The 13,629-nt window shown below is 35.9% G+C and overlaps 2 protein-coding genes across 4 annotated transcripts in view; one reads left to right on the top strand and one right to left on the bottom strand.

Annotated features, from left to right (window-relative positions):
* Window positions 1-200: 200 nt before the first annotated feature.
* Window positions 201-8,551, top strand: LOC107101304. 3 transcript variants are annotated; one of them, XR_001482074.1, is made up of 5 exons: window positions 212-319; window positions 686-1,130; window positions 1,218-1,370; window positions 1,451-1,682; window positions 8,430-8,551. XR_001482074.1 is itself a non-coding variant. In XM_015400171.1 (4 exons), the coding sequence occupies exons 2-4, from the start codon at window positions 698-700 to the stop codon at window positions 1,576-1,578; spliced, it is 714 nt and encodes a 237-aa protein (XP_015255657.1). In that variant the 5' UTR covers window positions 201-319; window positions 681-697; the 3' UTR covers window positions 1,579-1,968. The 3 variants fall into 3 exon arrangements, 2 of the variants coding, with proteins under 2 accessions (XP_015255657.1, XP_015255656.1); XM_015400171.1 differs by lacking the exon at window positions 8,430-8,551 and having other exon boundaries at window positions 201-319; window positions 681-1,130; window positions 1,451-1,968; XM_015400170.1 differs by lacking the exon at window positions 8,430-8,551 and having other exon boundaries at window positions 1,451-1,968.
* sycp1 (synaptonemal complex protein 1) overlaps window positions 2,393-13,629 on the bottom strand; it is a 16,369-nt gene continuing 5,132 nt past the window's right edge. Inside the window, exons 2-29 of the mRNA XM_015400172.1 lie at window positions 13,360-13,536; window positions 13,150-13,217; window positions 10,653-10,726; window positions 10,508-10,566; window positions 10,358-10,424; window positions 10,104-10,177; window positions 9,898-10,006; window positions 9,176-9,270; window positions 8,901-9,085; window positions 8,749-8,816; window positions 8,609-8,670; window positions 8,394-8,510; window positions 8,193-8,297; window positions 6,734-6,804; window positions 6,580-6,661; window positions 6,435-6,497; window positions 6,286-6,348; window positions 6,143-6,205; window positions 5,910-6,026; window positions 5,718-5,828; window positions 5,547-5,639; window positions 5,381-5,455; window positions 5,206-5,292; window positions 5,000-5,125; window positions 3,243-3,296; window positions 2,863-3,114; window positions 2,683-2,748; window positions 2,393-2,565 (exon numbers count right to left, since the gene is read on the bottom strand). Coding sequence (XP_015255658.1) covers window positions 2,425-2,565; window positions 2,683-2,748; window positions 2,863-3,114; window positions 3,243-3,296; window positions 5,000-5,125; window positions 5,206-5,292; window positions 5,381-5,455; window positions 5,547-5,639; window positions 5,718-5,828; window positions 5,910-6,026; window positions 6,143-6,205; window positions 6,286-6,348; window positions 6,435-6,497; window positions 6,580-6,661; window positions 6,734-6,804; window positions 8,193-8,297; window positions 8,394-8,510; window positions 8,609-8,670; window positions 8,749-8,816; window positions 8,901-9,085; window positions 9,176-9,270; window positions 9,898-10,006; window positions 10,104-10,177; window positions 10,358-10,424; window positions 10,508-10,566; window positions 10,653-10,726; window positions 13,150-13,217; window positions 13,360-13,536 — 2,724 coding nt within the window. The 3' untranslated portion in view covers window positions 2,393-2,424. The remainder of the gene's footprint in view (window positions 2,566-2,682; window positions 2,749-2,862; window positions 3,115-3,242; window positions 3,297-4,999; window positions 5,126-5,205; window positions 5,293-5,380; window positions 5,456-5,546; window positions 5,640-5,717; window positions 5,829-5,909; window positions 6,027-6,142; window positions 6,206-6,285; window positions 6,349-6,434; window positions 6,498-6,579; window positions 6,662-6,733; window positions 6,805-8,192; window positions 8,298-8,393; window positions 8,511-8,608; window positions 8,671-8,748; window positions 8,817-8,900; window positions 9,086-9,175; window positions 9,271-9,897; window positions 10,007-10,103; window positions 10,178-10,357; window positions 10,425-10,507; window positions 10,567-10,652; window positions 10,727-13,149; window positions 13,218-13,359; window positions 13,537-13,629) is intronic.

Below are 13,629 nucleotides of genomic sequence, written 5' to 3'. Positions count from 1 at the left end.
GATAATAAAAAATATAAGAATAGAGTTTTACAATGCAGGTAACACTAATGTTTATGTGTCTGTTTATTAATGGTTATAAAACGCATGTTAGCTAAAGGGTAGAGCATGAGCTTTGGACTGTCTGTGAGTGACCAATCCCTTGTCTCCTTGGAAACAAACAAAAGAGGAAGTTGACAAAGAACTGCCCTGCCCACTTTTACCTGTCTCTGAGCCAGATAATCTGTCTTGAAGCTGTTCCAGGAAGAGTCTTTGTTTTAGATGCAGACTCGGAACCAAGGAACTGCGTAAAAATCAAACTTTTCACCCCTCAAAATATAAGGTGAGGTACCATTTCTTGGAATTTGTACCAGCAAACATTATAATCATCTAAGCAGGATGTAAGCTTTAGTTTTTAGGCTAAATGAAAGCATAAAAATGAAAAAGTAATCGCTGCAGCTAAAGAGGTTGCGAAGAGCAGTCGAAATGCATTTTTCAGGCCATATTCTATTCTAATATTTAAAAACAGAAAACCTGACCACTAACATAAGCGCAGTGAACATACTTTAATTTCCATACTGACAATTATTGCTAGGATTTAAAGGCTGAGCTCTATTAATTATTTCAGGCATTTATAGAGAGATTGATGAGTTCATCTTCCAAGCATTGCATGTCTTTTCAGTATCCATGTTTTTTCTGCCCAGTACAGGATATACAAGCTATGGAAACAATCTTGGCACCCCTAGTTTTCTACCTCCTATTAATGTCTTTTCAAAAGGCTCATACAGAAAACCTGACCTTATTTTCAACGACTGATTTAAACCTGACGGAGTTCAGTACAACCACAGCTTCATTTGACTCCACTGGAACTCAAACCGAGGAAACGGATACATACACCAGCACAAACCCGAACAATCAAACCTTCACTACCACATTGGCTTCAACTGAAAACACAAGTGAACATCAAACGCCTCAGTCAGCTACCACCATGACTTCATCAACAAAGTTACCAACAACACAATCTTCCGCATCTTCCACACAAACCAGCCAGACTACAACAGCTTTCATTAGTACACCTGACACGCCAGAAAGTTCAACTGTAAATTCAACTCACAGTGTCACAACATACACATATCCACCAAAGACCACAGAAGGTAAGCATCTGTGTTAAACAAGTTCATACCCACTCCTTCCATTTGCTCTGTCAGTGTTGTCAACACCTTACCTTTCTATATCATTAGGTTTGAAACTTAACATTTCTGAGAGGAATCTGACTATAATCTTCAGTGGTATGCTTGGTCTCTTTGCTTTGGCAACGGTTATGATCATGCTTTACAAATGCAAGCATAAACTTCAGTACCTGCATCAACCTCTGCACACCACAGATGACACGGGTAAGACTGACGCTTTTCATGTAGCGAGTCCAACCTATCGCAGTAAACATTATCACTTAAAGCTACTCTATGTTCAACAGATGGATTCACAGTCGATGAGGACACCCTTGTTATTTCCGGAGGACTTTATGATGGCCATCCCATCTATGACAATCTACCACCCCCTCATGAAGAACAGTCACAGTTTCGCCTGGAATTCCGTCATTAAAGTAAAGATCTGAAATCACCAATGTGTTTGATGACCTACTGACATGGAAAAAAAAACAAAAAAAAACATTCTCATCCAGGGAGTCGTATTAGAAGTTGGGACCTGTGAGTAGAATTATTTCCCATACGTTAATAAAAATTAAAACAAAATGAATACCAATGGCTTAAAAAACTGTTATTCATGAAACACCTTTATTACCTTCACCACTGTATTTATTAATTACACCAATAATAAATGTATTAGGATTTAATAACTACAGTTTATGCCAAATTAACAATAAGATATATTTAGAATAAATTCATTCGATAGCTAAAAGTTTTAAACATAACTTTCTTCAAACAGCAATACATCTTTTCTGAAAGAAAGTGAAAGCAAAGAGGGTGACTTTGTGTTCACATCTGATCAACTTCTACAGTGTTTTTTCCTGAAATAAATTATACAATTCTTGGTATAAGAACAGATATTAGGACTAACAATCTTCAAAGAAGGTATCATTTTTTGTGTTTAGTATGGCTTCAATTAGAACGTTACCACATTAACACAGCAAACTAACTACAAAGTCAACCAAAGCTAACAACAAGCGATACAAATTAAAACTTTTAGCAAAACAGCTAAAGCATTTTTACAGAATTTATAACAGAAAACTTGACCTTGTAGTCAAATGGGTCAACTGCTAAAGTAAATGAACAATATTAACTATTCCAAATGAAGTATAACTGAATAACGCTAAAACTATGAAAGCTCATAAAATCTTTTCATGTAGATATGAGAATTATTCTATTAGAACTAGATCCAAAACACCACCAGCCTATAACTATCTGCTAACCTGACCTGTACAGACAATACTTAGGCAAATATTTTCTCATTGGTCGTCTTCTTTTTCTTGTCAGAGCCAGTGACAGCAGTCCAACCAGCATCTCTAATTCTTTTCATTGCAGCCAGCTTTACGGAATTTCCAGGTGTTTTAACATCGATGGGGCTCTGAATCTGGCAACGTCAAAAAACAAATAAAAAAAAAAGAAAATGTAAATTCTTTCTCATCTCATCTTAACAATATCATGCTGTCCAGCATAATAATTAGACACACTATTATTGTCAGTTTACCTTTTTGTACATGTTAACTTTGCGCTGAAGAGCAAAATCAGTCGGTGCTGGGTCATCTGCACAGGTCTATCGCAAAAAGAAAAGGCATCATGCATCTTTGAAACGTTTCAGAAATAGTAACATTATCTGTTTAACCAAACAGGTTTAGGACACATTTCAACAGATAAAAGCAGTACTCACAACCATATCTATATGATCTGAGCTGTCAGACTTGGAGTCCTTTTCAAAGATGCTGGTTCCCCACCATCCTGCTTTTTCATTTAGGGGGGGTGTTTTTACTCTGTACGACTGTGAGAGGAAACCACAAAGGAGAAAAAAAAATGTTTTTGTTCCCTGGGGAAAATGTAACAGCATAAACTGTGCATAACTCTTTTGATAGTCCATCAATCTTACTTTGGTCACCGAGGATATAGTATGTTTGTTGTAAACAAGCTGTAAAACAAAGTCAGATTTATTAAAATTGGTTAAAAACAAAGTTTATTACCTTCACATAGCAGCAATACTCAATTTCTGTTTAAACCAGAAGCAGAAGATTATTAAACACTTGAAATGCTGTTTACCTTTCTCCTTGCTGGTGTTTCACATGTTGTCTTGGTTATTTTATTGGCTGACACCTGACAGATAACAGAAAAACCCAGTGCAAAAATAAATGTCAGATATCTGAAGATGGAATACAGCTGAGGAAAAGCAGTTATGTTTAAAATATTGGCCGTTTCCCAGTTCATAAGAACGCGAGTATGGACTCGTGTCCTCGCCAAGTATGTTCTTGAAAAGAACACAGGAAAGTATGGACTCGGGGAGAACGGGAGCACGCAGCATAAATATGGGTCAATTGGAACAGAGGCGTACTTGTGACGTCACCACATGCCCGGCTCGTCTAGAGCTGTATTTCACATCCTGTTATTAATAGTCTCTAGATAATATTATTACTTTTTTTATTTAGTGGGGGAATAATAATTAACACATTCAGATAAACCAGTGTTTTCCATTAATAAACAAGACTGTGGTGGCCTGCCCCGGATATAACCTAACAGAATATCTTCAGAGCAGCTCCAAATGACACAAAACTCATATGGGTGAGTAGAACATGATGTAATAACGTAAAATCAAGGGGCTAATGTAGAAAAAAAAAACAGCGTTCCCCTTTAGGAGCATTTTTGAGGGCACTTTTTCTTTTACTTTTTCTTTTTTCCCTTGTGGTCCACTAAGGAGCCTACAAATCATTATCTTAGAGAGGAAAACACAATGGACAAGTCGATTAAGTGAATGTTCTCGGTCTGCTGTTCTTGTGAATTGGAACAGTTCACAAGTTGAGAAACGGCCAGTGTAAAATGGCATCAGAGGGATTCTGGGCGACTGGGAGGCACCTCTGGAGGCGGAAGCGGCATTTTGCCAACACTGTTTTTAGTGGCAGGAAGGAAATGCTGACTGTGAAGGAAATGCTGACTGTAAAGGAAAACGTTGTCAGACGATGGAGGGAATACTTTAAGGGTTTCCTCAACCTTAAAACTTTCCGTGGCGGAGGAAGAGACAAGGTGCTCAGAGCCAGACTTGTTTATCACCTTGGCTAAAGTCATTGCTGGCATTAAGTTGGACCTGTTTCAGGTACCGTAAATGTTGAACTCCGGTAGGGCTGTCCTCCATCACCGATCTTGGTCCTAACCTTTATGGACAGGATTTTTAGGTTCAGCCCAAATCCAGGAGACTAGATTGGGACCAGCGGATTTTGTTTTAGCTATTCGCAGATGACGTGGTTCTGCAGGCTCCCTCCTGCCAAGACCTACAGCATGCACTGGGACAGTTTGCAGTAGAGTGTGACCAAGGTTATGAACAAACTGGTCTAAGTCCGAGGCAAAGGTTCCTGGCTGAAAAAGGTGGCTTGTCCCGTCAGAATGGATGAAATTTCCTGCCTAAGATGGAAAATTTCAAGTACCTTTGGAGCGGGGAATCCACAGACAGATTGGTGTGGCTTCCAGTATATTGCAGAAGCTGCACATGCTTGTTGTTGTGAGAGACCTGAGTGAAAAGGCAAAGCTCCCATTTTACCATCATTCTACGTTCCGGTCTTATGGTCATTAAAACTAGATAATGACCAAACAAGGGTGGCTGGGTGGCCTAGAGATAGGGTGAGGTGCTCGGTCTACTGGGAGAGGATGGGTGTAGAGTCACTTCTACTCCACGTTGAGAGGCGTTAAGATGGCTCGCACATCTTTTTCAGATACCCCCTTGACGCCTCCCTCAGTGTGCTCCCCTAATATGTCAACCATCAGTCAATAATAACTCTGGAATCTATAATGCATTAAAAATTAAAACTTACAGCTTTTCTGGGAACTGCAGGACTCCTGTTTGATGTTTTCTTGGTCTTGGAGAAATCGTACATCTCTAAAGAACCTTTCTTTGGAGTATTATGACCTAGCTCTTGTTTAGAGTCTGAAGCATTTGACTAGAAAGTAAAAGACAATTTAATTGACAGGCACAGATTATAAACAATGCTACCAATGCCAAACTGAGTGCTGGCATTACCTGCTTGTTCTGTAGTTGTGAAAACAGCATGTCATTTGCAGTACGTTTTGCTTTCTTCACTTCAGTCATCTCTTTTTGTAGATTTTCCTTAAAAAGACCAAGACACTTTTAAGCTCTTTCAAAAGACATTTTTGTTTTCAAGGCCTTCAAATATTTTATTCAAACAAGGACCAACCATCTCCGATCCTTTTGTCTTCAACTGTTCCTTTAGCTGCTCATTTTCCGTCCTCTGTTTCGACAGGTCCAACTCCTTATATGGGATTTATTAAAAGAAGTGTTTATGTTTTATTTATAGTGAAATTGCAATAGTTAAAAATAATTGCAATAAAAAAAAAGCATACCAGTGATTTTGCAAGAGCGACTGCTTCGGTCTCTTTCATCTTGCTTTTACCCAGCTCTGTGTCCTTCTCTTCAACCATGCGCTCATACTGTCTCTAGAAATAACAAATCAGATGTTTTTATATGCAGCAACAACACTTTTCAAAATACAAAACAACTTCTTTATACACTACCTTGTGTTTTTCCATCAATGCAACCATTTCTGCAATCCTATGCTGGCACCTGAGCTCTGCCTCTTCTCTGTTCTTAACGGCCTCTGCTGATGTTAATTTCAGCTTTTGAACCTTTTGACAAGAATTGTTCTGATGTTAATCTTGTCATTTAGGGTAGTCAGAAAAAAGATGTATTGTATATATTGTACTAACCTCATTTTCAAGCTCTGCTGTTAGGATTGATTTTGATTCAAGATCTTCAATTTTTTTTTGATAATCTTTCTCTATCTGTGTCTCGAGCTCCTCTGTCTCACTTTGAACCTTTTTAATCTAAGGGGGAAAAAATCAATTGATCTACATTAAATAGTGTAATTAACAGGAGAATAAATGTTTATTGATATTATCTTTTTAAATTCTAAAAAAAAGCTTGAATATAGATGTCCTACCATCATTTCGAGATGACTGGATTTAGCAGTTTCTTTTATGATTTGCTTCTTAAGCATTTTATTCTGAAAGTTCGAAAGATTATTGTTTTATTCAGAAATATTTATGTATTTTGCTAAATATCTGAAGTTTCATTATTACATACTTCCTTTCTGAACTCCTCCTGCAGTTTAAGTTTCATTTCAAATGTCTTCCTCAGGTTGAGAAACTAAGCAAATAAGTTGTTAGCTCCACAGAATAAGAACATGTTTGACGAGTTTAACCAGTTTATAATTAGCATTTTTCTATACTTACCTTTGCTTCCACAGCTTTTATTTGTTTCTCCTTTTTCGCAACTTCTTCTTGCAGGTTATTGCACTGTTATAGAAGTGCAGGAAAAAAACAATTATCTTGAGAATTGTAGATGTATCTATTTCATACTGTTTAAGGGAGTACTCACAACTCCTTCAGTTTCCTTTTGGATATTTTCAATTTCTTGAAATGTTTCCTGGATTCTGGATGTGATCTTACTCATCTCATCTCTATTCAAACAAAATTGAACTATATGACTTCAAATTCGCTTACATTTTTAAGATGCTCTACTGGGAACTTACCTCAAATGCTGATTTTTTTCTTCCAGTTTTTGTACCTCCTTTTCGAGTTTTACAATCTTCTCCTCACTTACCTAAGTAAAAAGTTTTTCACTCTTTATTAATCATTTAGCGACGGAAGAACAAATGTAAATTAAAACTACCTTTATCAGCAATATAGCAGTTAGGAAGGCAGGCAGGAAGATAGGGGAAGGCTGATGATGAAAAGGAGGAGGGCAAAAATAAAGGAGGAAAAGAAACAAAGGTGTTATAAAGAAGAGACAAAATTCAAAAGGAAAGAGGGGGAAGAGCACAGAATGAGGTGAGTTTGAGAGGGCACAACGAAAAAGGAATCTTAAATTAAGATTAGTACAAGGTGGGTATGAAGTGATGAAGTCAGGAAAACACAAGTAACAAAGTGAGAATAAAGAGGAAAGGGAGAGGGAAATAATGGACATAAAGGAACAGCAAAACAGACAATAAAAGGGATGAGTTTAAAGAGCCAATTGCAGGTGAAATCTTTAACAAAATAACTAAGTGTTGTCTAATGGATTATATTTGAAAAGTTTCCAACAGGATTTAAAGTGTTTTGGCCGCCATAATTAACTAAATTTACCAATAAAAGTGACATTTATTAGCAGTGTCTCTAAAAACTGCTTTTTTAACTCATCACATTTGAATCATATGGGAATGTCAAATAGTATGCACTGCCACAGCTCTGTTTGGAGAGTAGGTAGTTATCATGTAGAGTGGACGTATAGTTGAGCTTGGTATAGGCATGACCATAGGATTGAGGTCCAACTTGTGTAAAGTTGTACATATTTAAAGTTTCTTTGTTGTCTGAATTAGCATTGGTATCCATTTTTTTAACGCTATGAAGTTAAGTAAACTCAACCACGTCACGTCACTTCCAGTGTCAGTTTTTAGATATGAAAGTAGCATTTTCTCAGAAAAACAACACAAAAAGCCTAAATAGGTTCATATATAAAAATTTTTGATTCAAAAACCAATTCCATACTGATAAAACTGAGGCTCTAACCTGCAATCTGCTCTTTAACGAAAGAAAGAAACAAGGAAAAGAAAGGAGACACAAGGAATAAACCAAGAAACAAAGGAAAAAGAAGGCACAAAAGAAAAGACGAATGAATAAATAAGGAAAAGGGAGAAAAAAAAACAAATGATAAATTACGTCTTCAAGAGGCACCGGCCAAAAAAAATATTGGAGAAAGAGTACAAGGAAGAAGAGTAAGATGAAAGGATACAACTTCAACAAGAGTGAAATAGGATGTGCCAGAATATGTTTTCATTTTACCTATTTCAGGCCTGAAAAAAAAAACTTCAATAAAATTTAATTTTTATCTATGAAGTATCGGTAGGCCTACTCTAAATCAACCACTATAGTATATTGTTTCATTTTAAAACAACATATAAAAATACAAGGAAAGAGAAATAAAAAGCAATGGTCATAAAAGTATGTACAAACCTCAGCTAAAGCGGCCTTCTTTTGTAAATCTTCTTTCGCCCTCTCAACATTTTCATAAGCGTCCTTGAGGAGACTATTTTCTGCTAACACCATCTCTTTTTCATTCTGTATCAATAGACAGCAATATTGAAGGTCACATGTTTTATCTAAGTATGTGTCTCATGCAATTTCCTTTGCAAAAATACACTTTTTTTGCATCACCATCAATCTCTGACTTTCTTCTGTTTTCCTTAACAGCTCAGAACCAAGTCCATCCACTCTGGCTTCCAAAGCATCAATCTTGCTCTCCAACAACCCAGTGGATTTTGATTTCATATCCTAAGAATAAAAATTAGTATCTGCTGCTCCTAAGAACTTACATTCACTAATGAAAAAGAAAAATGTGTATTTTTGAATAAAAGACAAATACATCTTACCAGTTCTTCCTTAAGCATCTTAATCATATCTTCCTTCTTAGCAGATCCATCCATTGTCTCACCTGAAAAGTGATGAAATTGGCTTGAATGGACAACGAATATTATACAAATGCCAACATCAATCATCCAATGTAGATTACCTAAAAGTTTGGAATTTCTTTCAAGCTCACTGCTCTCCATCATCAATTTATGCTCCAGATCTTTGACCCTTGAACATAAAACATTTTATGAAAAGTAAAATACAACAATTCAGTCTTTCAACAAGCGGTTGGTTTTATGGAATGTATTCAACCTTTGCAGTTCTAGACCAAGGGAGTCCTTTAATTCTTTGATTGTTGTTTCCATCTTCTCCATTTTTTCTGCCTGTTGAATCTTTCCCCTTGTGAGGTCTTGTAAGTTGAGGTCTTTGTTTCTGATAATCTCTTCATACTCCTTTTTACTTTCAACCAGGGCTGCAGCTGCTTTTTCCTCTTTTTTCTGCATTATGTTTCCAAGATTAAGGTTTTAATTACAACATAAACAACTTAAGAGCAACAATTTACTCTCAGTGACATCTGTACTACTCGCCTTAATGTCTTCACAGCGTTGCTCAGCACTGTCCAGATTCTGAAGAAGGGATTCTTTTTCCGTTTTCAAGCTTTTTAGAAGTTCAGATGTTTGCCCTGTTAAAATATGTTGTCAATGTTATAAATAAAGGTATAATAGTACGGATAGGTACGCTACAATACAGCTTAGCCCAGAAAACAGCCCAAAATATGAATCACATAAAGTGAAAAGCGTTCATTTAATACTTTAATTATTTGTTAATAGTATAGGCAAAGCTTAACTGAAATTTTTGTCACAAAGAAATTCTATAAACTCTATCCTTACTTTTTGTATGTGAGGTTTTACGTATTTTAATTAAGAACAAAAATGTTAACCATGTTTCTACACTCATGATCCATATTCATTTGTACAATAAATCTTATTTATTTGAAATACATAAATTTGGTATTTTTATTTAGCATTAGTAAATTATGCTTGATCAAATTTAATACCAACTGTATTCATTACAAAGGAGTTCAGTTTATTGTTTGGGTTGCATAAAGGTAACCCGATCATTATGCAGTTCAAACAAATAAACTTTCCATTCATCCATCGTCTCATTCGATTATTCCGACCAGAGGGAATACGCAGGGATAAAATTAATAACATGAAATAATCCTTTAAAGTTGGCTGAAATATTTCTGAGTGTAGATACTGGGATAATACAATTGTACACATAGAAAAAGCAATATCCATGATCTTACTTTTGGAGTCTTGCAGTTTTTCACAGCACTTCTGAGATTCATTAAGGTTCGACAATGCCTTCAGAAGCTCATTCTCCTTATCCTCAAGCTGTTTCTGATGCATTTTTACCTGAAAAAACGAATCAAACACTTTGGTTTTCTGTTTAAAATAGCCCATTTAGCTAACACTCCTGAAAGAAACTTTAAATAAATCATTTTTAACGAACCATTTTATCTTTCATTGAAAGTTCCTGATGATATTTATCTTTCAGATCTTCAAACTGCAACAAGTCTTCTTTCACTGTACAGAAAGCATACTGGTAGTTATTATTCAAGTGACAATAAAGTCATGCTTGTTCATTATTATCACATACATACACTTCTCTTTGTGGGTCTGTTTACTCAGTTAATTATCTAAAGTTCAGAGTACAAAGTTGAATAAGGTAATACATTTAGGGTAGTCCTATTTCTAAACATTTACCTTTCTGCATCTCTTGTTGGTCACCTTTTACTCGAATGCAAAGGCTTTCAAATGCTGAGAGGAGTCCCTGCAAATAACAAAATTGAATAACCATGTCTTATATGTCTGAGATAGTATGACAAGCAATTAAAATGTGCTGCAGTAATCTACCTTAATATTCTCACTATTTTCCAGGAAAAGTTGATGCGTTTCTTCCCTTTCAGTTTCAACTACAAAAAGCAAAAATATGTTGATAATTAAATTGATTTTAATATCAATGCAAACAGGATAGTAGCACTGATGTTGTTTTTCTTACATAAATGCGTTCTCTCAGAAGATCTCTGACACGTTTCTTTGAGTATATTACACAAGTTTCTTGTGGCATTGTTTCTGTTTAAATATAAGAAATAACATGTTATACATACTGGTACAATAGAAAAAAAACTTTTGTATAACTTTTATATAAACAGATACAGTAAATGGAAAAATAAACAGAATCCTAAATACGTTTTTGTGGAATAAAATTAAGTTAATTAAAATTTTTTGTCATTTTCAATATGGAATTCACATTGTATTATTTAACATAAAACAAATATGTATGATAGGCGTGCACACTCTTAAACAAATCATCTGTTTCATCCTATTTTGGTTGTAGTCTAAGTAGACAGTCTTTTTAGGATCACAACTACCATCAGATACACTGAATTTGACTAAGCCTTAAAACTCATTGTGCTCTAGATATGAAAACATTAAACTGAACTACTTTCAAACTGAAAAGTAGGATTAAAAGGACTGAACTATTTTCTTCAAAAACAAACATCTTGGCCTAATTAAAATCTACTAAAAACCTTTCAAAGATGCACCAACGAAAGTGTTTAGAGTTTGTATTTCTACAATATGCTAATTTTTTCCTAATATTGTGATAGTGACTATTCAATCTATGAGTCATCAATAAAGAAGCTTGGAAACTTGGAAAAAATGGCAGAATGTACAGTGCCTTATTTTTGAACACTGTAAGCCACAGTCTTTGATACTTTTTTTAAAAATACAACAGTGCCGATTCTCAATTTATTAGAACGCAGTATAGACTCGTGTTCTTGGCAATATAGGCTGAAAATGGGCTGCTGCAGACAGGCTAACGTTGGCTCTGGCTGCGGATAGCCTCGAAAGTCCATTGGTTTCCACGGTCCTCTAAACATCAGAATTATTTTTTCACTATGTACTAAATCAGTAAATGGGTCATAATGAAGCTAAAAGTACAACATCTGAACGTAAATGATCTGAGAACATCCTTTTGCAGAACAGAATAGTGAACTTGTAACATAACTCTTTGAGTCCTATCCTGCAAGCTGCCTGTGCCAAGGTGCATGCTGGGACAGCTGTAAGTGTGAAGAATGCATAGGTCTGCTCTAATGCATGGTTGTAAAGAGGGTTGGGCAAGAGCAACATTCAGGAATTTTGTCAGTTCTCAGCCTTTTGTTCTTGTCAATTGGAACAGTGCTGGGGCTGAGGCTGATAGTGTGTCATGAGCTCATGAGAATGCTTAAGTACATATATTGAGAAATGGCCAGTATGTGTATGAGGACCCCAAAATGGCTGCTGTTAATGACACAGACTTCAAACTCAAGGATATCAGTCATGCTGTAGAACACAGGAATAAAGGAGCTGAATGATTTTGGCACCCCAGGGTGGAAATAAGTCACCCATCCGAACAAACAAAACTGCTTTATTCATCATTAAAGATAAAATATCTACCTTGCACATCTAAAAAATATATTTAAAATATTTTTATTTAATCATTTAATTTTGTATTTGTTTTTATGTTTTAATCAGGTTATTGGGGTGCTGGGGTGCGCCCTAGCACCCACTACTGGCCAGCTGCCAGTGCTCACTGCCACTGCCAGGCAGCAGCGCTGACGGTATCCAGCAGCACTGACTGCTCGCTAAAAACAGTAAACTGACTGATCGATATTGACGTCTCCAACAACACAGAGAAAAGTAACCAGCCGCTTTTCGAAGAAAAAGTCACTTCAGGGGTAGAGAGACAAAATCACTGGCAGCAGTTGCTCCCTTGCTCGCTCTTCTTCCTACTCTCCCCAACTTGCTTTTCATCTATGGTGTCATTTTTGTGCCACCGACCTGAGCACGCGTTACCAGTCAGAGTGCACGGAGAAGGCGCAGATTAATGCTCCTTAACATGCAAATACCAACAACAGACAAGGTAAATTATGCCCATAACATAATTATATTATTTCACCAGAGCACAGTTCTTTTCAGACATGAACCAGAGTTTGGCTGGAGCCGAACCGAGACCACCTTCTTGTAGTCTGATGCACATTAGAGTTGTGCTTTAATAGTGACCCAAATAAGAGCAAAGATGCAGGGGTAAAAAAAAACAACAACAAAAAAACAAAAGACAAGCTCTGAGTCAAGTTATTGGCTAAGTTTATTATAGTGTTATTGTTAATTTCTGAAGTAGCTTAAGAGAGTGACCTGATATTCTATCTAATCTTTCAAAGTAAGCACAGTATTACTTTTATTCCTCTTAATATTTTGAATTTAGTTTGAATTGACCTTTTTTAAAATAAAATAAAAATGCTAAAAAGGAAATCCTATGCTTTCATTTGATGTTAAATATTCTACATTATGAGCCTAGAACTACCTTGATATGCAAAATGATAGTATTTCATACATGCAATTCAAACCACAATTAATCACAGTTAATTCTCATATATGGTGGTAATTTCAAAATATATTGATTTGCTTTGTTTGGAATAGTTTGTGTGGAATTTCGTTGTGAAAAGAATACATACATGTTTCTTAGATCCTCATTTTCAGAGATCTGTTCATCTAGCTTTGTGCTTAGATTTTCATTGACAAACTGTAAAAATTAAAAGCATTCTGTTAAGTAATATTAAAGCAAAAACAACATTATAACAAAAAAGAAATAAATGCTTGAATATAGCAAGGGTGTATGCAATCAACAAAGAGCACTGAAGAGCAGCTATCTGTAAGGTACACACCTGCAAATCCTGAATGGCTTTCCGTTGGTTTTCAATTGTTCTTTTGTTATCCTGGAGTTTCCTCTCTTTCTCCATGGTGTCAGTGTCAACTTTGACCTTCCAGGACTTTATTTTCTCCACTTCATCAAACAGTTTGGTATAGAGCTCACCAGTGCTGGGATTATTCTGGGGAGCACTCTTACAAAATAAACATTTCAGAAGCAAGAGTTTCATGTTGAATTAAATAAAATATTCTATTTCCCTGAAAAAAAATATATATGTTAAGCTCAC

Source organism: Cyprinodon variegatus, unplaced genomic scaffold (assembly GCF_000732505.1).
Source record: "Cyprinodon variegatus isolate N-32 unplaced genomic scaffold, C_variegatus-1.0 Scaffold1079, whole genome shotgun sequence".
NCBI classification, from domain to species: Eukaryota; Metazoa; Chordata; class Actinopteri; order Cyprinodontiformes; family Cyprinodontidae; genus Cyprinodon; species Cyprinodon variegatus.
Note: the sequence above shows the minus strand (reverse complement) of the source record. Positions and strands in the feature narration are given on the sequence as shown.